The sequence below is a fragment of the Eublepharis macularius genome, chromosome 4 (assembly GCF_028583425.1).
Source record: "Eublepharis macularius isolate TG4126 chromosome 4, MPM_Emac_v1.0, whole genome shotgun sequence".
Classification (NCBI taxonomy): domain Eukaryota; kingdom Metazoa; phylum Chordata; class Lepidosauria; order Squamata; family Eublepharidae; genus Eublepharis; species Eublepharis macularius.
The window spans coordinates 142,118,753-142,145,635 of record NC_072793.1 but is presented as its reverse complement, the minus strand read 5'-3'; the positions used below and the strand labels follow the sequence as shown (position 1 = coordinate 142,145,635).

The 26,883-nt window shown below is 41.2% G+C and overlaps 1 protein-coding gene across 1 annotated transcript in view; it reads right to left on the bottom strand.

Annotated features, from left to right (window-relative positions):
* FRMD4B (FERM domain containing 4B) overlaps positions 1 to 26,883 on the bottom strand; it is a 170,940-nt gene that overhangs the window by 33,597 nt on the left and 110,460 nt on the right. Inside the window, exons 9-11 of the mRNA XM_054977130.1 lie at positions 26,791 to 26,856; positions 25,335 to 25,392; positions 23,608 to 23,694 (exon numbers count right to left, since the gene is read on the bottom strand). Of these exons, the coding sequence (XP_054833105.1) occupies positions 23,608 to 23,694; positions 25,335 to 25,392; positions 26,791 to 26,856 (211 nt within the window). The remainder of the gene's footprint in view (positions 1 to 23,607; positions 23,695 to 25,334; positions 25,393 to 26,790; positions 26,857 to 26,883) is intronic.

Below are 26,883 nucleotides of genomic sequence, written 5' to 3'. Positions count from 1 at the left end.
TCATACTCATTTTCATGTGGTAGATTAAAAAGTTTATTTGTTGAAAAAAAATCTTAGGTGAGGTACACCCGCATCACAATGGGACAGTGTTCTATAGGGCAGGGCATAATCCTGTTCCCCCTTTACATGCATTTGCTATATACACACAACTGGGTCATTGGACTGTTAAGAAATAAAATAGTATACACATTAACATACATTCAGTTCTTATATGTCTGGCTTCCTTTATGTAGCCCCTTCATAACACAACCTTATAACCATATTAAATATGGAAAAGACCCCAGGAAGTGACTTTCCCCCTCAATTATCACATGTTTTTGTGACTGTTCTCTACATGTGGAATGTTTGGGATTTTTCTAGTATAACTGTCTCCAATAGCGCCAATCACGAAAGCAGTACAATGGGGCACTACACAGACAAAACAGGGATCTCTATGTACTTGAAAAGACTCCCCAGTTATGAAGAAAAATATGATGTCGTAAATTAACCAAAAGAAAAAGAGAAAACGAAAACTGGCCTGATAAGGACTGCATATGCTTCAGGAGGCAAGGAATGTTCAATGGAACTAAGTTAAAGGAATTAGCTTGCTCAAGCCCCTGAGAGCTTATATAATGCTTCAGAGGGAGATCTTGGAGAAGGATTTCCAAATTGTTTCCCCTTCCAGCAATTCTTTAGAGGCCTGCATGATAAGTCATGGTGTTTCACTACAAATGAGAGACATTCACAAGACAGCTTCCATGTGGACATTTCAGAAGGAAATAAGCTTGTGGAGTCTTCTACATACAGTTCATGGGAACCCTAACCTGTATTGCTTATGGAGTCCCTGAAAACACTGTTGCTGAAGTTACCTTTGAGTGGGACTGTTGCCCAGTACTTGCAGACACAGCAATGCCTGGATGCAGTCCTGGAGGCTAGTTTTCCATGAGAACAGGAAGTAAAGTGGAAGCAGGGGACAAGGTTAAAGCGAAAATAATGGGAGAGCTAATATAGGCAGGAGACTGGAGTGTGTTTGGACTGGAGAGAGATGCAAGGGGAGGGAACATGAATGAGCAGAGCAACAGACAGGTGCCCTCCAAATATGCATTCTTGTATCATTAACAAATGATGATCTGCCACATTTTTATCCTGCCCTTCCTGTATAGAGCACAGGGCAGTGTATGTAGTTCTGTTCTTCTCTATTCTGACCTCACAATACCCCTGTGAATGAGAAAGTGATCAGTCTAAGATCACCCAGTGAGTTTCTCGGCAGGGGTGGGGGGATTTAAATCTGGGTCTCCCAAGGCCTTGACCAGCAATCTAGCCATCACACCACAAAGACCCCTTCACATAGTGAATTGCCTTATGCTATGCTTGACAATCCAGGGAAGCGATGTCATAATAAATAGGTTCTTCTAAGATGCTTCATTATTTGGGGCTCAACAAGCTAACATGTTCCTCTACGGAAATCTTTATTGAGTCAACATGCCCATAGCTGTTCCCCCTTCTTTGGGACTTGCAGAAGGCAATGATATTCCTTAGCAAGTACCCTGTGCAAAGCAAAAGCCTCCTGTAATTGCCTCCCAAGAAGAGGTGTAATCAACAGGATAAATTAGTTATAGAACACTTCGTTTCTGTGGCTGAAATAAGGGGATAAGATTATTTAAAGTCTGGTGTTAGAGTAAGAGAGTAATCACTCTAAAACACAGCACAGCTACTGCAAAAGAGAAATAAGCAAGAGTCCTGTGGCACCTTGAAGATTAACAAAAGGTATTACAGCAGAAGCTTTCGCTTCATCAAATGCACTAGAGTATAAAAGGGAAAACAACTTAAACACAGTTCTCAGAGAGCTACTGTTCTTCTCATGCTGAATGACTGTTCTTCTATCACCCACAACCTAGTTAGGTGCATAGTTAGGTACTGGAAGTAATCTCCTCGGCTGTGACTAACTCTTAAGCAAGTGTACTTTGGGTCACAGCCTTATAACTCGAACCCTGACAATGGCTTGAAAGAACTAAGGAAATGTGCATAAGGAACTCTTGGAAGTAAGCCAAGTCTTACTGTATTCACTTGCTTAAGACTACCATCTTATGCACACTTACTTAAGAGTAAGCACCACTAAAACACAGTGGAAATTATTTGTGACTAAAGATTCCTTCCAAGAATTAAAGTGCTTTTTGAATATAGCAGTTTCTCTGAAAAGATCAGTCCCCCTAAAAGGTCTTGTTTAAACTTCAGATTTTTCATATGAAATACTGGGATGTAACTTTTTTTTAACAAGCATATACCCTTACAGTTGCTAAACATAAACTCAGCAGTCAGCAACCACAGCCCCGAGAGACATGAAGATTACACTTGTATTTTCAGTGCACTTATCCCATGTCATAAATAAAGCATAATCCTTCACATGTGTGCATGGGAGAGCCACAGAACTACTCCTTTACAAGCCTTTCATCTTCAGAAATCCTGCTAGATCCAAACTGTGTCTTTAGCCAAAATGTACTTTACAACTGTTATTTGATTCTTCTGTACTAAAAAGTACTGCAAATTGTAATGGATTGGGCTGTAAAAATACTCTGTTTATGGTGTGCTGGAATGTTTTTAAAGATCCTTATTGCTAAGAAATCCAGTTATCTTTCCATGAAAAGAAAATATAACATCCCTGGAACAGCTTCTAATTTAAAAAAAAAAAAAACTACTGGCAAGCTAATTGTTACCTAAAAGAAATTTCACCAAGAGAGAAAATTGGGACTACCTGTAACAAAGAAGTATTTGAAGCTTTTTGACCTGTAAGATCAAACACTAGACAAAACTATACGCTAGATAAACATTTCAATTTTAATTGTGTTATCAAGCACCAGAAGGGCTGATTTCAATTGAACTATGCCCAGTTGGGCTCTGTTCCCAATACAGACAAGTTCTCTTTTTTCTCTACCTCTTGTAACTCTTCTATCACAGCAGCAAAGCAAGTAGAAAAACCCAGATGCAGTCTCCTTGGTACTTACCTGTTCAATACCGACTCTTTGTGGAAGTCACTTTTTAAAATCCACTTGTTAATCCAAAAGTTTCAAATGTGCCATTCTGTGTTGTTGTTGTTCTTTTTTAAAAAAAACTATGCATGGCAATGAGTTCCTTCTCCCAAGCCCTTTCCCCTGGCACCAGGAGAACTCCCTGGCTCAACTCCTCTGCCTGACTTTCAGACACTTAGGTGTAACTCTGGTTTCACAGACAGCCTCCCTCTTTGCTGACACACTGCTGACATCATCACATTATCAGCAGGGCTGCCTCCCGATCCCAGGCTCCCTCCTCCTCAGCCCACAGATAAAGCACAACAGGGGGGAAAGAAGGAAAACCCGAAGGATGTCTCACATGACAGTAGGAGGGTTGTGCTTTTAGCTAGCGCTGGAGAGAGGAAGGGATTTCAGTTGCAGCTCTGGACAAAACAGAGGGCAGACCGTTTGCCTGTTCATAAAAGCTCAAGAAATGCAGTCGTCTTCATCACTGCTCTGTTACCTGACCAATGCAACAGGTTTTACAGGAAGAGTTTGTTGCATTGCAGCTCCATTTCCTTTGAAGCTTGTATATCGGGTTTATTTAACCAAAGAGTGTGTGTGTTCAAACAGGCCAGAGAGAGAAGGAGGAGGTCTGCATAGAACAAAATCTCTTGAAAGCATAAACTCCTTTTTTCCCTTACTGCTCTATCCCTCTGACTAATAATGACTCCTGTCATGCCTCCCCCTTCTTTATCACCTTCTTGGAATCTTTAATTCGCAATGTGTGATGTTTCCTGCATACCTGAAGGTGGTGGGAAATCCAAAAAGTACGGAGAGACAACTTGTTCTACCAGTCTGTGAAGCAGGTGGGGGAGGGGAGGTTGGCACATGAATAAGGCAGACTCATTTCACCTCAGTGATCCCTCACGGTTCGTAACTGGAAATTGCCTGCATGATCTGCCTAGGTAGATTTGAATACAGTGGTGAGAAGCACCCAAACAGGAACAATTCGTAAGATGACAATAACTTTTACTTTGTGGGATACATGAAGGAGAGTCAGCCTTAAGATGAGAGTTGGGCAAATGGGGGTTGGTGTGTAGGGCCTGGAACACTCCCCCCTACAAAGAAAGCCTGAAGCATTTGGGGCCATTTAGAATAATAAAAGTTAATTAGGGGGAGACATGATGGAAATTTATAAAATTATGAATGGTATGGAGAAAGTTGACACCTATTTTTTTCTTTGCCTCTCATATAATACTAGAATTTGGGGGCATGCAATGAAATTGAGGGACAGCAGATTCATGTCAGGAAGAAGCACAGCTTCACTTGACAGACAGCTCACTTATGGAATTCAACACTACTAGCTGAGATGATTTCATAAGGGATCAGACAAATTCATGGAGGATAGATCTATCAGTGACCATTAGAAATGTCAATTTGGTTCCCACAAAGAGGAGAGAGACAATTTATTAGTCCAACCCCTACCCTTTCACAATTCAGGAGACCTGAGCAGGGTTTTCTCTGAGCAGAGCTGCATGCTTCTAAGTCCACTGACGTCAATGAGGCTTAGAAGGGTGTAACTGTCCTAAACGTAGCACCGCTAACATTTGTCTAATTTCTCTTCTTGGCTTTAACGCCATTTTAACCAGTGGGCATCATTACATTTTCTGGCAAATTATGTCCTCTGTGAAATAGCTCTTTTGTCTGATCTGAACCTACTTTCCATCAATTTCACCGAACAACTCTAAGTTCTAATATTACAGGACAAGGAGAAAAACCTCTCTCTGCCTTCTTTCTCCAAACCATTTCCAATATTATAAATGTCTACCATGTTTCCTCTTAACCCTCTCTTCTGAAAAAAAAACAAAAAAAAATGACAATTGATCCACAGAATTTTTTTCAACTCTTTCTCTGGGATTGCTCATATACTTTTTACATATAATTCTCTGACAGTTTTAAAAACTATTGGGACTGTATCGACAGATCAAGCATTGTCAGAGCTTGAAGCATTACTACTGCGGGGGGAGGGGGGAGGAAACCTGAACACTTGAAAAGAGAGAGAGAGAAACAGCAAGCAGTGCTAATGGACAGCTTTTGGATCGATAGCTTTGGGAAGCTCAGCTCTCCCATTAGAATGATGTGTGCCTGCCAGGAAAGATTCCTTTCTAGTTACACTGTCAGTGCAACAGGGGGTCTCTTTCCTAGCTTCTCCTTTTGTGAATAGCTCAGCCCTAAGAAGCGATCCCAGAAAGCAACCACAAGAAGCCTCAGCAATATGTACTACCCAGCAGGTTCACATGGATGCAAAACAGACAACATCCTGTTGCCATCTTTCTGTAGGATTGTAAAGGCTAATATTCAAAAGCCAGCAAAATACTGTATTTTATTTTGAAGCCATAATGTGAAGTGTGCACAGCTGAACACACACATTTGCTGTGTACATAAGCAATGGCTTCAGCCCAGCCATTATCAGTTTGGGTATCTGTGGTAATCTTTTAGGTCCACAAGCACAGCAGGCAAAAGTTAGTGCTTGTAATTCAGGCAGAGGAATTTGGACCAGCAGACAGAGTGAGAGGCTGCAAACGGCTGTGGCACACATTATGAAATGACAACTGCATGTTGGTTAATGAATGGTGCGGAGCTGCATCCATTCCTCTGTCATTCTTGCATTTGTCACTGTGGGTCTGATGATATTATTTTATGCATGTAATGTGCATAACTAGGCTAACTTTGCTAGACGCTATCTCGTCACCTGGCAGCCCTCTAGTACAGACTGGTTATTGAAGAAGTATCATTAAATAGCATCTTGTGCAGCTGCAGGTACAATGCACGCCTAGGAAGGAAAGGCCAGTCATCTCATTTCTGCTTCCTTGACTATTTATTTAGTACATTTTTACCCCATCCCTCCAGCGAGCTTAGGCTGGCATTTACTGTTCTCTTCCCTCCTCCATTTTACTCTTATAGTAGTACATCTGCAGTACTAATAAAACAGCCTCAGTAGACAGCTATAAAAACTGAACAAGCACATCTTTTTGCCACCAGCAAGGGCACAGAGAGCAAGCACTGCAAAGCCACCAGTGCTGATCTGCTCAGGAGTTGCAATCATCCCTTTGCAAAATGAGAACCTGGAGAACCCAATGAAACAGTTTAAAGGCTACTGTTCTAAACCTAACTGAAAGGACGTACAAGTATGAACAAACTTTCTAAGAGGAGGGGCACACTACACAGGGTTATCCATTTACTTTGGATGATCCTAGGTCCTACATTCTGAGTGACACACAGGATTCATTAAAAGGAGGTTATCATGTGACATGAGAAGTATGATGTAGGAACTTCTAGAGTTAATGATGACACAAATCTCTATAGCTACAGTACAGTAAACTGTGTAAAGAAAAGTATAACATCCAGGCTCTGAAACACATACAGATCAATCCTTTGAGTGTCTACTTAGAAACAAATCTCATTGTATCAAATAAGGCTTACTTCCAAGAAAGTGTGCATAGGTCTGCAGCCTTTCTGAGGACCATTTAAACTTGGGGACGGGAGGCAGGTTTGAAACATATGAACTCAAATGCTCACATGGCATACACTTGTATGTGCCTGTTCCATCTCCAACACATTTGCCAAGATGGCAGTTAACTTATAATGCATTACTACAAGCCAATACCTGAACCAATAAAGATAGTGATGCAACAGCAAGGCAGTCTTTTGAAAAGTGTGTGATAGCTTATTAACTAATTAGGCCTTGCAACACTAACCAAAGCTATATGGGAACAATTTGTGGGTTGATCCGCAAAGTGCTACTGAGAGATCCGAAGACCTGCTCTTGCACACACACAGAGAGAGCATCCCCATTCTAGGGGGGAGGGGGCAATCAACAAGCTCCAGGCACACAGCATGGATCAAGCTGCCTCTGTCAAAAAGGAGGCCCAACCTAGGGTTGCCAGCTTCAGGCAGGAAAATTCCTGGAGATTTGGGGGTTGTAGTCTGGAGAGGACAGGTTTTGGGGAGGGGAGAGACAATGGTGTACAGTGCCATATCCCCAACATTGCACCTTAATGTATTTGGTTAATTTATTTTATTGTTGCTTATTGTATGTGGATTTTAGAATTATTGTTTTCTTGTTTTTATTGATTTTAACTGTTGTTCACCGCCCAGAGCCCCCGAGGATGGGCGGTTTATAAATCGAATAATAATAATAATAATAATAATAATAATAATAATAATAATAATAATAATAATAATAATAATAATATAGCCCATCCTCCAAAGCAGCCATTTTTTCCAGGGAGGCTGATTTCTGTCATCTGGAGATCACCTGTAATTCCTGGAGCTCTCCAGCCACCATCCTGGAGGATGACAACCCTAGCCCAACCAAGTCTAAACTAGGGGAGAAACTTCCAGAACAGTTTTCAATGCTGCAGACAGGGAGAAAAATTGCAAATTTGAAAGGACTGTCAGGATGCTGGCCAACAGCGGTAGAACTTACAATTCTTTTCTTTTGATCCCTCTCTTAGGCCAACAATTGTCTTTTGAAGGAAATTCTACTAAGAATACAAAAAGGGATTTTTAGTATGTGAATGTTTTGATTAGTTTCCTGGCTAGACCAACTTGAGAAAGAAATGTTAAAGAACAAACACTTCTGCTTGCATACTGTATAAAGGGAAATGCTTGGGTCGTTCTGCTTTAGCTATAGGAAACAGCATTTCTAAACAAGTGAGGGCACAATGAATAAATATACAAGGGATGAAGCTTAAGTTAATAATTAACAGGCTTTCACAATTTTTAGCTCATGCTGGGCACAATCCACTTAGAATGTTTCCTGCAGAAGCTCAGTTGAAATAAATGGGAAATATACAAGTTCTTGAGCATCTCCATCATATCCATAAAGAGATGAGAACGATATGATGATATCCCATATGAACCTACCCAACAACTGCAGTCATCTTCAAAGGCCCTTCTTTTTGGGTTCCCTTACCGTCTGAGGCTAGATTGGTGGCAACCCGAGAAAGGGCCTTCTCAGTTGTGGCACCAAAATTATGGAATTTCCATCCAGGGAGATTCATCTCTCCCTATCACTGTTTTCCACCACTAGATAAAGATTTTTCTGTTTCATTTGGTGTTCCTCACTGACAGTCTTTCCTATTTATGTGTATATTTGTTTATATGTTTAATTGTTTTAAAATTGGTTTTATAATATGTATTTTATGTAAGATGTAATATGTATATGTAATTTATAATAAGTATTTTCAAAGGTTTGCTTTAATAGTTTAAATGTTTTAAATAAATAAATAAAAGAAATGAATAAACTTATTTGAGAGTGGAGTCCAGTGACTAATAAGCTCGTCCTCGCAGATACAGGAATTGAGCACCCATTTTTCCAGTTTCTGCATGTACATATTATAGTATTTTCATGAAATGTTCTGTACTATATAAATAGTGCACCTGTGAATCCATCTTCTTTAAAATGATACATGCTTGATTTCAATGAAATTTGTCTCCAGGTCAGTGTGCACTTAGGACTATGGCTTTGAAAAGTAAATAATTCTTTCATACTGTAGATCTGCAGGTTATTATAGAGTAAGCTGTGGCCATACAACATTTCTGATCTGTTTCCTGCAGTGGCCAATCAGATGCCCAGGTCAGGGGTATTGTTACATACAGTAGCTTCAGGACTAGACTGCCAATATAATCTGGCTGCAATGGCTGTATCTGTGTGGCATTGTATAAAGAAATGGTTCATTCTATCCTTCAATGACTTTATCTAGTTACCAAAAACATTGTACTCTGCCTCTTCCTATACATAAACAATAAAATATGAAAACAACAGCAGCAAAAACCAGTACAGTAAATACTACAGCTAGAAACCTAAATAGCTACCCTAAATAGCATCCAGAAATCCACTAGCAATACAATTTATCCAGAGAAAGCCAACGGTGTCATTGCATCAGCGGACAAGATTGTGTTTGGATCTCTGCCATTCCAGAGATTGGGCACGGCTGTCAGAAAAAGCAGGCAACCTATTGACAAAAGGGTCCAAGTAGCTGTCCTGGAGGCTGTCTGCTGGGGTGGCAAACTGAAAAAAAAAAGACATCTATGGAGATAGAAAACTAGCTTTCTGTTTTTTAAATGCCTTCGGGTATTTTGATTATTTTCTTAGACCAAATTAGGTAGCTTGCCTGTTTTAAAACTGAAATAAACACCCTCTGGGTTTAATTTACAGCACATGCAAAAGGTCTAATCTTGACGTAGGCTTTTGGTTCCCTTTCTTTCTCTTCCCCTAGTATATGACTGCTCAGTGTCATACAGCCCTGTCCTAGGAGCATAACAATGCACTCCTGTGTAGAGTTACTCCTGTCTAAGCCCATTAATTTCTACCGGATTTGACTGCAGTCATTCTGTATAAGATTACCCTGTAAACCACCTAACTCCTCATAATATATGTCAGGCTTTCTGGATGGGACTGTTGGGTTGCTGCAAGATGGTAACCACAACTTTCTCAAAATCCAAACAATGACAAAACCACATTTTTCTTCAAGGAAATTGTGCTTTAGATCCCATGGAAAAGAGTCTCGTGTGCAAGGGGAGATTTTTGCCAGTTCCTGCTGTGGCACCCCTCCAGCTTTGCCCTCATGCTGCTCTCGTCCCCCAGGAGCAGCATTTCAAAGGGACATTTCAGGCTGCATTGGAGGAGGTTAATACTTCTGTGCCTAGAAATCCTTCTAGGCACAAAAGACCTACAGGATCCAACCCTATGTATTTTTGAACACTTTAATCACACATCTTTTCTGGTTTTTATTGTTCCAAAAATAAACATGAGAGACTTCTTGTACAATTTAACAGCACCACAACAACATTTTGAATATAGGAGGAACTGCATATGAATGGGAATTTCACAAACTAAATAAATAATTACACTTCATAGTACAGGCAAGGTCTAATGAAAGTTCACACACACACACCCCATCTTTGTTAAACAGAAGTGATGCATTGCTAAGGGAAGGGGTAGTCCCTCGAAATATTTAATAGCTGGTCATTTACCTACAAATGCAAAAACCAGACCAAGATGAAGCAACTGGAAATTAGGGAAGACTAAGATGAAGCAACTAGAAATTAGGGTTCAGGCACATAAAGTCAAACGCTGAGACATGAATGCAAACTTTATAATATTGCTTGAGGCAAAAGTAAAACCAGCTTGCTGCTTGACCTGAGCCTCCTGTTGGATAAACAGGTAGCAGCGGTGCCCAGGAATGCCTTTCACCATCTATAGCTGTTGAGCCACCTGTAACCCTACCTGGAGAGGAAAGATCTTGCCACTGTGATGCATGCCTTGGTAACATCTAGATTAGATTACTGCAATGGGCTCTGTTTGGGGCTGCCCCCGAAGACTGTCCAGAAGCTGCAATTGGTACAGAATACTGTGATCAGATTGTTGACTGGAGTGGGTTGTAGGGACCATATTAATCCATTGACACTGGCTCCCAATTAGCTTCTGGGCCCAATTCAAGGTGCTGGTATTTTTTAAAGCTCTGTATAGCTTTAAAACAGCATACCTTAAGGACCGTCTTCTCTCATATAAACTTACTCATCTACTCTGGTCATCTTAGGAGGCCTTGCTTTGGTGTCCCCACTATCTGAGGCTAGACGTATGGCAACTGGAGACAGGGCCTTCTTGGTCATCGGGCCAAACCTTTAGAACTCCCTCCCCAGGGAGATTCACCTGTCTTCCTCTGTCATTGTCTTCTGGCAGTGGGTGAAGACTTTTTTGTTTCATTTGGCATGCCCCCAACAAACTCTTATTGGCCCTCCTCCCCGGTTGAATGTGTGTTTATTTTCTTGTATTTATATACACATTTTAATTGTTAATTTTTAAATATTTTAATATCTGTTGTTTGCTCTTGTGGACCCTATTTGAGTGGAAAGGTGGCATATAAATTTTTAAAATAAAAATAAATAATAAGGGAATAAATATAAGGGAATACCTTCCCCACAAAAGGTATTCCCTTATAGAAGACAAAATCAATTACATTCTTAAACTACTAACAGTGCAATCCTAAACAGATATATGAACGTAAGCGGCTGTAACTGTTCGTATCCTCCACAGAGTTAGTGTGATGCAGTCAGTAGAATGTCACACCTGGATGGGGAAGACTTGGGCTCAAATTTTACTCAGATGCAAATCCTACCAGGGTATTGTTGCTCAGCCAAACCTGCCTTACAGAGTTGTTGCTTAAATTAGATGGGATTATTCCCATTAGGACTTTGGTAGGATACAAATGTGCTAAATGAATTAGAAATATTCATAAGTGTTTGAGAAAATACAAATCCTCCAGAAGATAATGCTAAACTTCTGTTTCTGCATAATGACAATGATCAAACGCATCTGTAATAGCTTCTAGATCTCAGCATACCCAATTAAAAAGCTTCTTTATTTAAACTCAATTATTCCCATGTCTTGATCAGAATGTCCGCTGTCTAATCTGCGTCTTTTATTTAGTTAGAAAAATACATACAGGTTGACAAAAGAGATTTGTGTAAACAAAAGTTCCGGTCAAGAACTAGTGGAATGGTCTTTGTATTCTGAAAATATGTTTACAATTATAATCTGAAATACTGGAAAACTTATGCTGGCTCCAATAGTAGATTTACTTATTCAGTTCAGTTCAGTTCAGTTCATTAATCTTATATAGCCCTTCCCACAAATGGGCTCAGGGTAGTTCACAACAGAAATTAAGCACAAAGTTAAAAATAGTTAATACACATAAAACCAATCACTATATAAGGCATCAGATTCAAATTAATATTTATGATTGTATGAATGTATAATAATTTAGAAAAAACATACTGAATGTAATAATTGTTTATAGATACTTATTCTTGTAAAAGTTATTTGTATTGTTGGTGATTTTAAAAACAAAAAACAGAATTTGAAAAAAAATTCAAATTAAAAGGCTGTGCAGGATGGCAGAGCTTGGGCAGTCAAGGGCTGGGGACAGACATCAAGCCTCAACCATAGGCCTGATGGAACATCTCTGTTTTACAGGCCCTGTGGAACTGTAACAAATTGTGCAGGGCCCGCGTGTTCTGTAGGAAGGAGTTCCAACTAGATATGGGCACGATCGGAATTACGGTCTGAAAATTGCCCCGATTTTGGCGTTTGCACCATCGGGACCGGGCTGATTGGTTCCGTCCACGGCTCCTGGTTCAGCGCTCAGGTGGGGTGCTCTATCGGGTCTTGATCGGATCAATCGGTTTACGTTTGGGATTGCAGTCTGCAGACAGTCTGGAGCCAGCCATCTGTTCCCAAGGGACCGGAGCCCCGTGGAAATGGAGCCTGGGGAATGCCGGAGCTGTTTGCCCTCCTTCTGTTGCCCTGGAAACGCGAATGGAAGCCCAGCTTTCCTTGATCAGCAGGGCTTCCTTCCAACCACGGAGCAGTCAGAAAAGCGCGCGCCCGTCTCGTCCATTTGGGAGAAGAGAGGGGAGGGCGAGGGAAGGGGGTGTTCTTCTGTAGCCATGGGCACTCGAATCTCCTCAAATCTCCTCACCCACCTCCCTTCCTTGGCGGGGAATATGCCCCGCTCCACTTTGGCCTGGCGGCCAGGCACATGGGGGGTGCCGCCAGTGAGCGGCCAGACCCCCCGCCCCCGCAGGGGAGGCGGCTCGCTGCCACCTCCCCGGGCCTGCCGGGCCCAGCGACCGCCATCACCCACCATTCCTTTAGCGCTGGAAACCGCAGGGCACCCTCCCGCGTTGGCCTTCCCGATTCCCGATTCTGCATCGGAAACGGAACTTGATCGGTGAGGTTCGGGAACCAGGGTTCGGCGGCGCCGTGGAATCACGATCGGCTAAATCGGGATTATTTTTTGGATCATGTCTAGTTCCAACAGGCAAGTGCCAGGGCCCTAAAAGCCTTGGCCCTGGTTGAGGCTAGACAAATGTCCCTCAGGCCAGGGACCAGCTGTTTATCCACTGAGCACAAGGCCCAACTCAGTCAGGAATGGATACCCAGTCGGGAATGAACAGACTTGGCAGGGCAGTCAGTATGGAAATTGCATACACTGCTACTGGTGACTGCTGAGGGTAGCCAAGCTCATTTGGAAGTGTAGGTGCAAATTTACCAGGAGATGCAGGACACTGACACCACTATACCTAGCAATAACTCCTGCTTTCATGGGGAACAAGATGCCCTCCAGTGATTCCCACTAAGCATAGCAGGTCCCCCTGCAGGCATGTATATATCATCTTGGAGGAAGGAGTGGAGGGTCACTCTTTCATACTCCTTTCAAGTCTGGGTCTGTACTACCAAGGCTAAAAGTAGTGTAAAAGAGTCTTGTCCTATTCACAGCAGGTGTCCTCTTACAAAGAAATGGGAGATTGACCCTGAGGTGGGACCCCTGTGCCCTTGCTCAGCGGTGGGCCCTGTCTGCAGTACATGCCCTACCATGCTGACCCATAATTCTGGCTCTGTTATCTATTATTTTCAAATGTGACTGTGATCATTTTTATGATCTCCACTCTTCAGTAATCTTTTAAGTGCTACTACTATGAAGCAATTTGTACTCGTTAACAGAGACACATTCTTTAAAGCTGTATATCTGTGTCTTACAGCAATCCCATTGTAAGGTCTTTTTAAAATAATTATTTACATTGTGCACAATCCAGCAAAAGGGTTAAGCACATTCAGATTCCATTGATTTCAACAGGAGATATTTAACTACACATTGCTCTATTTAAATTAATGAGACTAAAATGAGCTTAATTTTGACTGGACTGTAATTTTAGACTCTCCCACTGGGACAGGCCACATGAAACCACAAGAAAACTACGCAACATTTTTTCTGTCCCTGAAAGAGTTCTACAGAGTGCATCCCAGATTCCTCTCCTGGTTTTTTTTTTTAAATATGAGAGGCAACCAAAATAACTCTGAAGTGTTTCTTTTGGCTAAGGAAAGAGCGGGGTGGGGGGTGGGCAGCAATCATGAAAGAGGGAAGAGGGACGTGCACACAAATGGTACAGGGGAAGAAGGGAAGTGTAGAGCACAGGCAAAGTTCATAAACCGATTTGACCATTTTTAAAAAAGGTAGGGTTATTTTGTTTTTCTTTGCCTGGGAGAAGATTATTCTCAGATGGTGTGTTGAAACTAAAGGATGCTTACAGTCATCTCTGACAACAGCTTCAAAGAATGTGGAATTGACTACAGGCCAGGAGAAAAAGAGAATGCGGTTACTTATCCAGCTGGAATACTGCCAGTTAACAAGGTAACACACCTAAATCTTGGTTAAAGGTATGTATCTAAAAAGTCACAGAAGCTATCCAGACTTGAATACATCAATGGAAACTGTATATAGTCAGCATTTCCTTGTAAATGTAGGAAGAGAGTTTCAGTGTGTTAAAGTGCTGTTTCTCACAAGATATAATCCATTCATATCATGGTTAATCTGTAAACTATACTGAAAATTTTGAAGTTTTGTTGGAAACAGCTGACGCTGGGAAACAGACATGTTTGAATGAGCGCACACACAGTGTAAAAGCTTAGATTCTGAAGCTGATATTTTTCAATGTAGAGAAACTCTCTTTTCCTAAATCCAATTGAAATGCTGAGTAAACCAGTGCTCACTTATCATACCAACATCTTTAAAATCTGGACACTGAATTGCTTGCATGCCAGATGCAAAGTGATTTTTTTTGCTTTGTATAAAGGAAGAATATTAAAAGAAGGGCTTCCTTGTATAAGGAGGGATTAGTGCAAAGAGCACCTTTAATCACTGCTCTTTGTTTTCTTGGTTTTTGTTGGTACAAATAATCATCACAAGCCTCCATTATAAATTTAGAGAGACCTCTGTGTATTTACATACCCACACCCTAACATATATATAGATATATAATTCTCTCTCCTTTTTTGCATATATACATTTATAATTATGATAAATGTGAATTTATCTAAGTGTACACGTGTCTTTATAATGCATCCCATTTGTTTAAATAACTGTACAAATTAATGCCTTATGCAAAAGATTTTATATATTACACAAAAATATCAACTCTTTTCAGACATTATATCTACATGTACCGGGAGGCTAGCAACCACATGTGCATCCTCCCAATACAAGCAGTTGCCATGCAGTATGAATACATGAACTGCTTTAATATGGGCAAACCAATTACTGATTTTTCAGGGTTCTGGGTAGCATTTAGCAAAGCATGCATAATATATGTACATTGTCCTTATTCAGACAACATGGTGACTATGCATGCTGGGAGCACCCCAGGTAGCACACACGACAGGTATGTGCAGTTGCAGGGCACCCAGTAAGAACAGACATATCATCTGAAACCGGCTATATCCAAGGCTTTTTTGTGTCCATACTCACTGATACTGAGTACCAGCACCTTTTTGGGGAGGGGGGCACTCCTAAGTCCTCAGGAGGGATCGGTAGAAATCTGTGAAATCTTATATATGATTACCCACACCGTAAAAACAAAAACAAAAAAGCACTGGCTATATCCACTGGCCAAACGGAAAGCATGAAAGCTTGTGTGGGATAGTGGTTAGTATGCTGGACTAGAAGCCAAGCTACAAGTGACACCTTACACAGGTTGGACACGTGTCAGCTTCTCTCAAGTTTTGATGGGAAATGTAGGCATCCTGGTTTTACAGCTTGGCTCTCCATTACAGCTGCAAGACCAGGATGCCTACATTTCCCATCAAAACTTGAGGGAAGCTGACAAGTGTCCAACCTGTGTCAGGCGTCACTTGTAGCTTAGCTCTAGGATGACACGGCAAAGACCCAGGTTCAAATCACATTTCTGCTTTAAAGCTCAATGAGTGACCTTGGGTCAGTCGCCATCTCTCAGCCTACTTCACACAGCTGTTGTGAGGATGAAATGGGGAGAAGTGAGACAGCCTCAGACTGCTAAAGGACTGATGAGATAAAAGTAATAAATAGCTAGAAAGTGCTTGAGGAAAAAAATCTTCCTCTTACCTGGTCATTAACAGGCAGAAGCAAACTAGGGAATAATATTTCCATTTTCACTGACATTCAAAGGCAAAGATGTTTTTTGAGTTTACCTTGCATTGTGTGTACTGTATCATATATACAAACACAGAAGGACTCATACATTATATTGAGAAATATTTACACTAACATGAAGAAACAAATTAACTTATTAGCTAATAGTCAATGCGAATTTGGTTCTATAAAATTGAGGTAATTTCCCCTATCTCTTTGCCATGTTTCAAGTCCTTGGGCCAAAGGACTTTTAATGCCCACCATAAAAATTATGGTTGTACAGGCCCTCTCATGAAGATAACTCTGTTCTGAGGGATGAGCTGTAAAGTCCTGACAAATCCAGTGCTATGGAGAGAAATGGGGATGTGTATTATTAGCACATACTTTCCATCTTTAAACAACTATCTGAATGCAAAGTCCATTTAACTCTCCTCACTGAATATCAGCAATTCAGCTCATACAATGTGGGACTGAGAGAGCAGTAGCTGGCTAACTCTAGATCTTCTTGGAAAACACTAGCGCTCTAGATCCTTTCCAATCTGCATTCAGACCAGGGCATAGGACAGAGACAGCACTAGTAGTAGTAGTGGATGATCTCCGGCTAAATATAGATAAAGCTATTCACAGCCTTGGCCCGGCATACCTACGGGACCGCTTCCCTCCCTATGTTCCTACATGGCAACTTCACTCATCTGAACAGGGTCTCCTGCAGGTGCCACCCTACACATGGGTGAAATCAACAGCAGCCTATATCCAGGCTTTCTCTGTGATGGCCCATACGCTGTGGAACAGCCTGCCTGAGGAGGTCAGGAGAGCCCCACTCTCTTAGTTTTCCATAAACAATGCAAAACCAAATTATTCAAAAAGGCTTTTGTATTGTAGGGAGGGGCTCTCAGATGCTTCACTAAGGACCATAGACTTTGCCACTATGTTGCCTTACATACTACCTGTTGTCTTAAATATATGCTCCTGTAAGCTACTTGTGCTTAATGTGGTCTAACGTTAGCCCTAGAATTGCTTATGTTCTGTTTCAGCATTTCTCCAGTTCAGAATTGGATTCTTACTAGTGCTACGTCTTTGTAAAATTGTGTTTTTTTACCCTATGGCATCGTTTATGGAAAAGTCCTTGAAATTGACTGTACTTATCTCACACTGTGTAATCTGCCTTGAGTCTCACATTTATTTTTTTATTTTATTTATGTTCTTTATAGTCTGCCTTTCTCACTAAGACTCAAAGCAGATTACACAGTATAAATCAATACAATCAACAGCAGGGACATTCAATAAATAGTGCAATGGGATATACAAACAAATTTGCAGAGATTTGAAAACAAGCAGAAATCTGACACAGAGCTGAAATAACGCTGAAACAAAAGATAAGCAATTCTAAACCTGTCATACTAAACAATGCAGAAGCTACCCAGAAGGATCATACTTACAGCAGAAGACAGTACATAGTAGTATCATAGTCTAGTCTAGTTCCTATCTCTTTACCAATGCATCTCTTTGAAATAACTTCCTTACAGTACAACCCTCCAATCTGAGTAAAAAAGTCCCTCTTGAATAATACAGTTTCCCATTGTATGTGGAAGTGGGGTTTTTCCTGACCTCTTCGGGTAGGCCATTCCATAAGGTGGGGGATAACCACAGAGAATGTACATGTACAGGTAGCTGCTGATTTTGTCCATGTGCAGGGTGGCACTTCTGGAAGGCTATGTTAAGATGAGTAAAGCTGCCGTAGCAGAACATGGATGAGAGAGGTTTCAGTGTTACCGTACAAACAAATCGTTCCTTGCACACAGAAACCTAGTGTGTCAGAGAGAAGGCTCGTTTCCTTGCCTTACTAGCTTTCTATAGGAAAACAATTTTTGATAAGGGAAAGCATTGAAGCATGATAAGGGAAAGCACTGAAGCACTGGTATCTTGCTTGTAAGATATTTGTAAGGAGAACAGCCCACCAAATAAATCTTTAAATGCACCCTGTTAATATTAATAATGTTGGCTATGAGCGGACTTTGCAAATCAATCAAGTTATGTTACAAATTGTTAAAAGGAGGGGCAGTGGTGTCTCTAAGGGAGTCTATCTGCTTGGTTCTTTGCCTTAAGTAGAGGAGTGATAGATCACTTAGCTCCTGTATCTTTCTTTAAAAAATGTGTTGGATCCTACACATTTCCCCCACCTTACCCTTCTCCCGGTAGCTCTTGCACATACCTGAAAACCTCTGCTGAGAATTAAGAGACCCTTGTAAATAAAATGGAAGGTAGCAGAAAGGGCTGCATTAAAGGGCAGGAATCACCATCCTACAATCTTTCTGCTACAGAGATCCTTGGGACAGAACATAAAGTTACTGAGATATTGCTTATATGGCCAAGCTTACTTGCTCTTTAACTTGACAGGTTATTACAAACCTATTAACAAAAACAGAAAAGTCAGCAGTGGTTATTAGCTAGTCACAGAGATGGGATGATGGAGCAGATCCGAGGAGGGTTCCATCTGCACGCCTTGCAAGCAGATGGTTTCTAGAGGACCACTGCCAGTCAGAGTACATGACACTTGTCTAGATGGATCAATAGTCTGACGCAATATATAGCAATTTCATACCTTCATTTATTGTAACTGAAGTGTGTGGACAGTGTGTTTTTTCTAAAGTAAAGTTTCTGACATCTTATGTCCAAATCTCAGCACTGCCAGCCCATCTCTCATGACCTTTCCAAGCACATATAAACCTCTTTCTACTCGTAACTTTTCTTAGCTGGATTGCCTTGTTGACTTCTAGTTTGCAGTTTGTTGCAAATGGCAAACAGAGAACCACCCTCTGCGTAAAGAAACTGTTTGCGTTCCCATCTCTTCCTTCATGTTGCTCAGTGACTCCTTGCTTAGGATAAGTCAGTGTTTCCTGAAGCTGGTCAGTATCAGCAGTCACATGATGCGGTGGTTAGAATGCTGGGCTACAACTGGGAACACTCATCTTCCAGTGCTCACCGCTGTGTAGAGTTTCGTCTGACTTTAGGCCAGTCTCTCTTCCTTTCAGACTAAGCTCCATCACCAGGTTGTTGTGAGGATCAAATGGAGGAAGGAACATATATTGTGCTGAGCACACTGGAGGAAAGCCAGAATACATATGTAATATATACTCACACACTCTGGCTTATTGCCATTTCTTTACATTGTGTGTGCATAGATCACTGTTAGAATACATGTTACGTTTAGGAAACCATTTAGAAGACATCTTAAGAGAGAAAAACACTTGTCATTTCTTTTCTTTTCACCCTGAATTGCTGCAAAGTTTGACAGAACACAACAATTGGTCTGTTGACCCTTATGAGAACAGATTCACTTGTAATCCACTCAAAGGCTGTAAAGCACGCTTGGGGTAACTAAAAGTGCAATTGTATGCAGAGTTACTCCACTGATTTCACTAAGCGTAGACTGGAGCAACTCTGCTCATGACTTTACCGTGTCTAGGGATGCAAAATACTTACATGGGAGTAATATAGATAGACTTACTGCCAAGTAGACATGTATAGGACTGTGCTGTAAGGCTGCAATCTTAACAATCTATTTTCAAGAAAAGTACCATTGAATAAAAAGGAATTTTCTTCCAAGTAAATATGCTGATAATTGTACTGAATAATTTGAGTAAACACGGCATGCTTTTTTTCTCTTGAGAATGAGCGGAGCCATGCTCAAATCTCAACGTTCTGTGTACTCTGCAAACTCTATTTGGGTCCTGTAAGTTCAATGATTTGTTTCTGTTGAATTTCATATTGCTAGTTTCAGCCTAGCTTTCCCATTTTGAATTTCTAAGGTTTTAGCTGTCTTGCCCAGTTTGCTATCATCTGCAGATCTGATAAGGATTCCCTCCACCCTTTAATCCAAGTCATGGATAAAATGTTCCAGAGTGCCTGGTGTAGGACAAACCATCATAGCACCGCAATGGAACCATTTCTCCACTAGACCAATGAAATGCCATTTATAAGCACTCAGAGTACACAGCTTTGAATCCACCTAATGGTACTGTCATCTAGCTCACACTGAACCACTTTGTTAATCAAATGTAGCTTCCCGGACCTTCCTCTTACCCTCCTTTGAAGACTGGGCCAATATTTGCCCATCTACAACCTCCTGGATTTCCTATGGTAATAGACAGAGATTCTGAGCGTACATCAGAAAGAAAGTTCCTTTAGGATCTTAGGATGCACTTCATCCCACCCAGAAGACCCAAACGTATTTAAGATATTCAGGTATTCCCTGGCTAACTCCTGAGCAACCATGAGATGCAATCCTGTTCTCTCACCATTGACACAACTTTTGCAGAGTTACACGTAGTTACCCAATTTGGGAGAAAATAGAGGCAAAACCAGAAGTTGAATAGAAAGATAATAGAACAATAGAATAAAAATAGGTATAATACATGCATCTGGCAAAACTGCATACAAAATACTTGACCCCTAAATGCTCTGGAGGCAGGAAGAATAGTAGAATAACCAGCTCTTGGCTCAGATATCCAGGTTAAGCAGAGAGGTGTGGCTGGGAAGAAACAAGGTGCGTTTCCCCTGAAGCGTAATCATCACTACATTCGCTTCAGTTTCCTCCCTACACTTTCCCCAGGGCAAATGAGCTCTTCCAAGGGACTTCAGAGTCCATTCCAGATGTTTAGAATTTGTTCAGGAATGAAGTTCCTGTGCACATCATGTACCCACAAGAAAAGGGGCCTCATGGGGTGGCTAAAGAAAGCAGTAGGGTAAAACAAAACCTTATGCTTGGGCCTGCACTTCAAGTAGCATTTCATGGGCAAAAGATACCAGCTTCTATATTTTCTCATGTCATATCACAGGGGCAAATTGAACTGGCTGGATTTCACCTCAGTGGGGCATGGGAAGAATAACTTGCATACAATTTTTGAATGCACAACTATAAATGTAGGTTGGTCATATAATACTTGGGGGACTCTGGCCCTTGCCCCAAACACTGAAATTTCATCTACTACTTCTCTCTGTGCCAGAGAGTATTGCTAAACTTGTGCATGTCAGGCAACGTTTGTTAAAAACAAAGAAACAGGGCCAGTGCCAAAAGGGCCACATCCCTAGCAGCAACAAGCAAAGCTCTATCTGTTCAATGTCTGCCTGGCATATGGCTGTTAAAAGATTCTGCTAGAGAAAAGGAGGCAATCCTATGCAAATCTGGGACTACAAGAGCAAGGAATAACAATTTTCTCATTTATCACAGAATAAATTGTACAAATGGCGCAGAAGCAAACTTATTGGTATGATTGCCAGGACTCTACAGCTCTGTGCCAGAAAATTATGTATTGGCTGAACTTCTGCACATCAAGCAGTTCTTAAAACTGTTAGGAAGAAAGTGGTGACCCTTGACCTACATAGTGTAGAAAAGCTAATGGTTTTTGTGTGTGTGTGTGTGTGGCGGTACTCAGCAGTACTAAGTACTGGCACCTTTGGAGAGGGGGCTCTCTCAAGTCTTGAGGTGGAATTGGTGGAAAACAAGAAAACTGGAGTAGCAGCACTGTTTTTTTTTTTAAATTTCAAAAAAGCACCGAGTAAAGCCACAGGAAAGAGGTAAAAAGGGAAAGACAAAACGAACACACTAGTTATGATTTTATGTGTTCTGGCTAAGAGAACAATTATAGTAGGTCAATATATTTCCACTTCTCATAGGGCTGCCAGATTGCAACCCAGAGATCTGTATATTCCCAGATGCTGTATCCATAACTTCTCACGCTTCTCTTCTCTCATAGAGCACACCTGGAGGCCCATTTGTTATAGCACGGCAGAGAGAGGGAGAACAGTTGAAAAGCTATGGCTGCCTTAGGTAACTTAAAGGTATACATACATCTCCAGGTGGCATCCCTGAAGTATTCCATTAAGTCCTAATTAGGAACTCTGCACTGGGCTGGTGAAGACAGGTACTGTGAGAAGGATGGGGATATGGAATTATGGGAAGTATGATATGGAGTTCATTTGCTGTTCTCACTATCCTCTTTTCGGATTGAGTGGCTTCTAAGGTTAGGTATACATAAGGAAACCTTTAGCAGTTTATTTAATGATTCTACAGGATATCAAATGTGGATTGGAGTTAGAGTTATTATACCTATCTATACTGTCTTAATTATCTTTATGGAAAACAATTTGTCTGCCCTGTAACCAGACATAAATCAAGAAGCTGACATGATTTACACAAAAAAATCTTATTCCCCACTTTGATAGGGTGTTTTGCAACGAGGGTTGAAAGTATTTACAACTGAATCACACCGTTTATCCTGTTAGTAGGAAAATAATACAGTTAAGATTTTAGAGGTAGAGAGCAACTATCACCTAAGCTTATGGACTTTTACTGAAACCCTCAAATGGTTACTTCTCCTGGTTCACTCTTCAGGAGATATATATTCCCCAGGTTCCTAGCTAGGTCTCCTAGTGACCTTACAACAAACACCTAGTCCAGGGGCAGACAGGCCATTTAACCTACAAGGAAAGTTCCCAGTGGGCTACTGCTCTACAGGGCTACTGGCAACCAGGAACAACCAAGACTGAGTCCCAGTAACTCTACTTACTGCCGCAGACACCATTCACCCTGGCTTGCTTCAGGGCCATTTTGGCTTCCCAGTCCATGACTGACCTAGTGTGACCCTTTTGTTTTCCCACAAGCACAGTTTACAAATAAAGACTAAAATTTAAATGAGAGCTTCTTGCAGCAACCACACTTCATTAGCCTGTCTCCTCAGAAGCCAGACTCTGATACCCCAGATTTCCTACACCCGCAAGTCTGGCAGTTAATCACTGTCTGACTGGAAACAGATTTTTATCATCAACTCCCCCATCCCATTTAATTCTTCCAAAGTTCTAAGTGCCTTGACTGACTGTTACCTGCTCTTCACACACTCCAACCTGGCATAAAAGAGACTGGTTGTATATATAAATGGGCAGGACCGTTGCCCAACCGTCACACCTATCCTTCCAAAGCCTTAAGGTGACTTTAGACTTTTTTGGTCAGCCCTAGCCAAGAATTCTCATTCAACACAACCTTGGCACAAATAAGAATGCTTTCAGATTCCACATAAGCATTTTGAAACAGCAGTTATACTGCTGTTTTTTGTCCAACTAGTACGAATGCAACAAGCTTTTACAAGCAATACTACTGAGCTTTGTAAAAATGTCTTTGGAGTGTTTTTCAAAGCATAGATGTGGCTAAGGCCCTAAGAGCCAAAAACCACAGAAAACACACCCAGCTGAAAACAAAGAAGATGCTGAATTGCTTTATGCTCAGTGATAATCTTGGGAGGAAGATAGCCATTTCCCATTTTACCATCAACAAATGGGCACAATATGTCCCCTCCTGTTCCATATCTCTCATTCAATCACACCAATAAGGAAACACTACCCTGGGAAACCAATTATTTCCATTTTCATTTCTTGCCATGTACATTTGAACCTCCCAGAACTTTGCCAGTATCTGGAAAAGAAAGAATTTTATTTTACCCTAAAGATGTATTTCATACTGAAGCTGTTTCATTGGATCCAATTATATAAATGAACAAGAGGAACAACTGCTGAAAATCTATTTTATTATCTTGCCTTTACATCTATATATTCAAAACACATCCACTTACTTTCCTTGGCTTAACCTTATCTTGTAAATCGTACTGGCCGATTCCTTTATAACTGATTCCAAGCCACCATGGGATTCCTTGTTTATCCTGTAAAGAGAGAAGAATAGGAGTAATTAAAATGGGAGAAAAAAAAATAAAAACCACAGAGCTGATATAACATTTAACTACTTTACTCTTCAACAAGTATCTGCAGGTTAGGCAGACGGATGGCGCTCTCTGTTAGCACACCTGCACCAACTGAGCATGGATTATTGTTTAAAATGGTGTGCCATTCCTTTCCCAGCTGGATGATTCTGTGCAAATAGGCCAAAAGCAGCAGGGAGGAGAAGCTCGCATTCTTTGAAATGGCAGCTGTAGGTGGGGTTTGAGTGGGGGAGAGTCCAGGAGCAATAAAAACAATCATGATACTAAAACAGCTCTGTCCAAAGTACAGATGCATCAAGTCACTACAGAAAGAAAACAGAGGTTTAGGTATACTCCTTTACATAAATTGTTTTACAAGCCCACATACAAAAGACATAGAGAACAGAAGCAGGTAAAAGGACAGCTTGTTTTTTCACTGTGCCACTTTTACTTGGCAAGTCTGTGCAAGCTTTCAAGTTTCACAAAGCTCTTCTTCTTTGGGCAAAATAATAATAATGATAATAATACTTCACATTCATGTAGCCCTTTGGTATATTCAAAGTATTTCATATAATTATCTCAGTAATCCTTATAGCAATCCTGTTACCTCAGGTTGGCAAATGGGGGCTGGAAGGGTGAGACTGAGTCTGAGAACATGTGACTTGCATAAGGCCCCCTTGTGAGCTCATAGTAGAGGTAACAACAACAACAACAACAACAACAACAACCTTGTGTTTATGTACTGCTCTTCAAGGCAGATTAGTGCCACACCCAGAGCAGTTAACAAGTCAGTGTTATTATTATCCCTACAACAGACACCCTGTGAGGTGGGTGGGGCTGAGAGAGCTCCAAGAAGCTGTGACTGACCCAAGGTCACCCAGTTGGCTTCAGGAGGAGAAGTGGGGAATCAAACCCGGTTCTCCAGATTAGAGTCCCGCCACTCAACTACTACACCAAACTGGCTCTCTCTTGGTGAGACCAAGGGTTTCCTGGAGGTCTCGTATGTTTGTCTCAGTAAGACAAATAGCAGCCCTAGAGAAGGGAGGGAGCAATGCCCTTCCCTGAGTTGAACTGGGGCCCCACGTTTTAAGGCAAAAACTGATTGTCTGACTTATTTAATTTAGTTAGCCTATTTTTAAAAAAAGTTTTAACTGAATTATCTATTCTCTTCTCTCTACCAAGGGAAAATTATATGACCTTAAATCCAACCTGCCTTATACTGAGACAGGCTTCAGAACAATTCTAAGCAGGTCTACTCAAAATAATACCCAGGTCTATTGAAGGGGCTTTCTCCTAGCAAAACATTCTTAGGATTGCACTGAGAGTATTTTGTTTGGCGTTGTCTGCTTTGACTGGCTTTCCAAGGTCTCAGATAGGGACACATCTTCTCTGCTGCCTCCTTTATTGCTGACAGTGCCAGAGTTCAAATCTGGGACCTTGTACCTGGAAGGCAGGTATTCTACATCTGAGCCACAGTCAGTCCCCATCACTGATAAATACTGAGGTTTTATTTTTGCTGTACTTTTTCTATCATTTTTTTTAGCTTTCAGAAAACTTCAGCTTCATACAACAAACAAAACATGGTCTTCCAGCACATAACTAACCTTTACTCCATAGTAATGGACTCCGTAAGTAGGCAGTGCTTCAACCACTTTCATGTACCTAGAAACAGATTAATAAGTCAGTTATTTTGCAGAGTGTTCTGTTAGCACATATGTTCTTTTTCATGAGTTTTATTCATATTACAGTTTGTTTTACACAGTAGTGCGTGTGGAGGGTAGCTTTAGTATGGATCAGTCAATGCCCGTGCTTGAAATCTGTTTACAAAGAGCTCAAGCAAAAGAGCTAATTGCAAAGTCAAAATCTCAAGAGAGCTCAATAAAATAGAACTGGTGTATTTTCAGGCTGTCAGGCATCCAGAGGAATTCGCCAGGTGCTCTCCTTCTTATGTGGCTCTCTATGACAGCTGAACATTAGAAACTTGGCTCCAATTGTCATGGCTAAAAAACTCTCTGTGCTAGAGCTTTAAATGCTTTCCCACACTGAATTCTAAGGTGTTTTATATTTTTCTGGATATGCCGGCATTGTGAATGTAGCTGACCTACTTCATGGCTATCTGACAGAAATCTGAGTAGTAAAGTATACACCCTCCAGGATATGTAATCAAGAAATGAACTCTAACTAGCCAAGTACCCATTTGTAGCTGCTGTCAGTTGCTCACATCATTTCTGCTGCTGGATCAGTTTCTGGTTATGGTCCAGGTAGTGACATTCATTTTCAACTGACAAATGTACTGGAGGCCAAGGGTTGAAGCAGAGAACGGAGAGAGCTGGTATGCAGCTCCAGCGGTCAAAGTGCTGGACTAGGACTGGGGGTACCTAGTTTCACATTTCCACTATGCCATGAAGCTCACAGAATGCGCTTGGAACAGATCTGTTCTCGCAGCCTAGCCTACTTTCACAGTGCTATTGCGAGGAGAAAATGGAGGAGGGAAGAACAACATATGCTACTCTTGAGCTCTTTGGAGGAAGCGCAGGATAAAAATGTGACAGCAGCAATCTACTGACTCGCAGAATGCCAAAGAGGCCAAATCTAGATTCCTATATACCCATCAGGTTTCCATACTACTCTTCCTCCAAGGAACTCAGGATGGTGTGCATGGCAATCCCCTCTGTTTAGCCCTCTGCACATGAAGCTGCCTTATTCTGAAGTCAGTAGCATGTACTCTGCTTGTTAGTGGTGCTCCAGAGAATCTCAGGTGGAGATCTTTTCATATCACCTCCTACCCGGCCTTTTAAACTGGAGATGCTGGGGATTAAATCTGGGAACTTACAAAACATTTGCCCTACCACTGAGCCATACCTCTCCCTCATAACAACTCTGTGAGGAGTCTCTTAAAGGTATTATTTTTTAATAGCAAAACCTGGAAACTTTATTTATAACCTTGCTCATGACCTTATCTGCATCATGTGATTAAACAAACAGCCAAATGAATGGATTGATAGTGAAGGTCCTCTTGCCATTCCACCACTTCCCAAAATAGCCAAAGGAATTACTTACTGAACAATGGCTTGTCCTCTGGTCAGCCCCTTAATTTTTACGTAATGTTCTATGACTCTGTCCTCACTGTGGAAACAAGCAGAAAAGCCCATT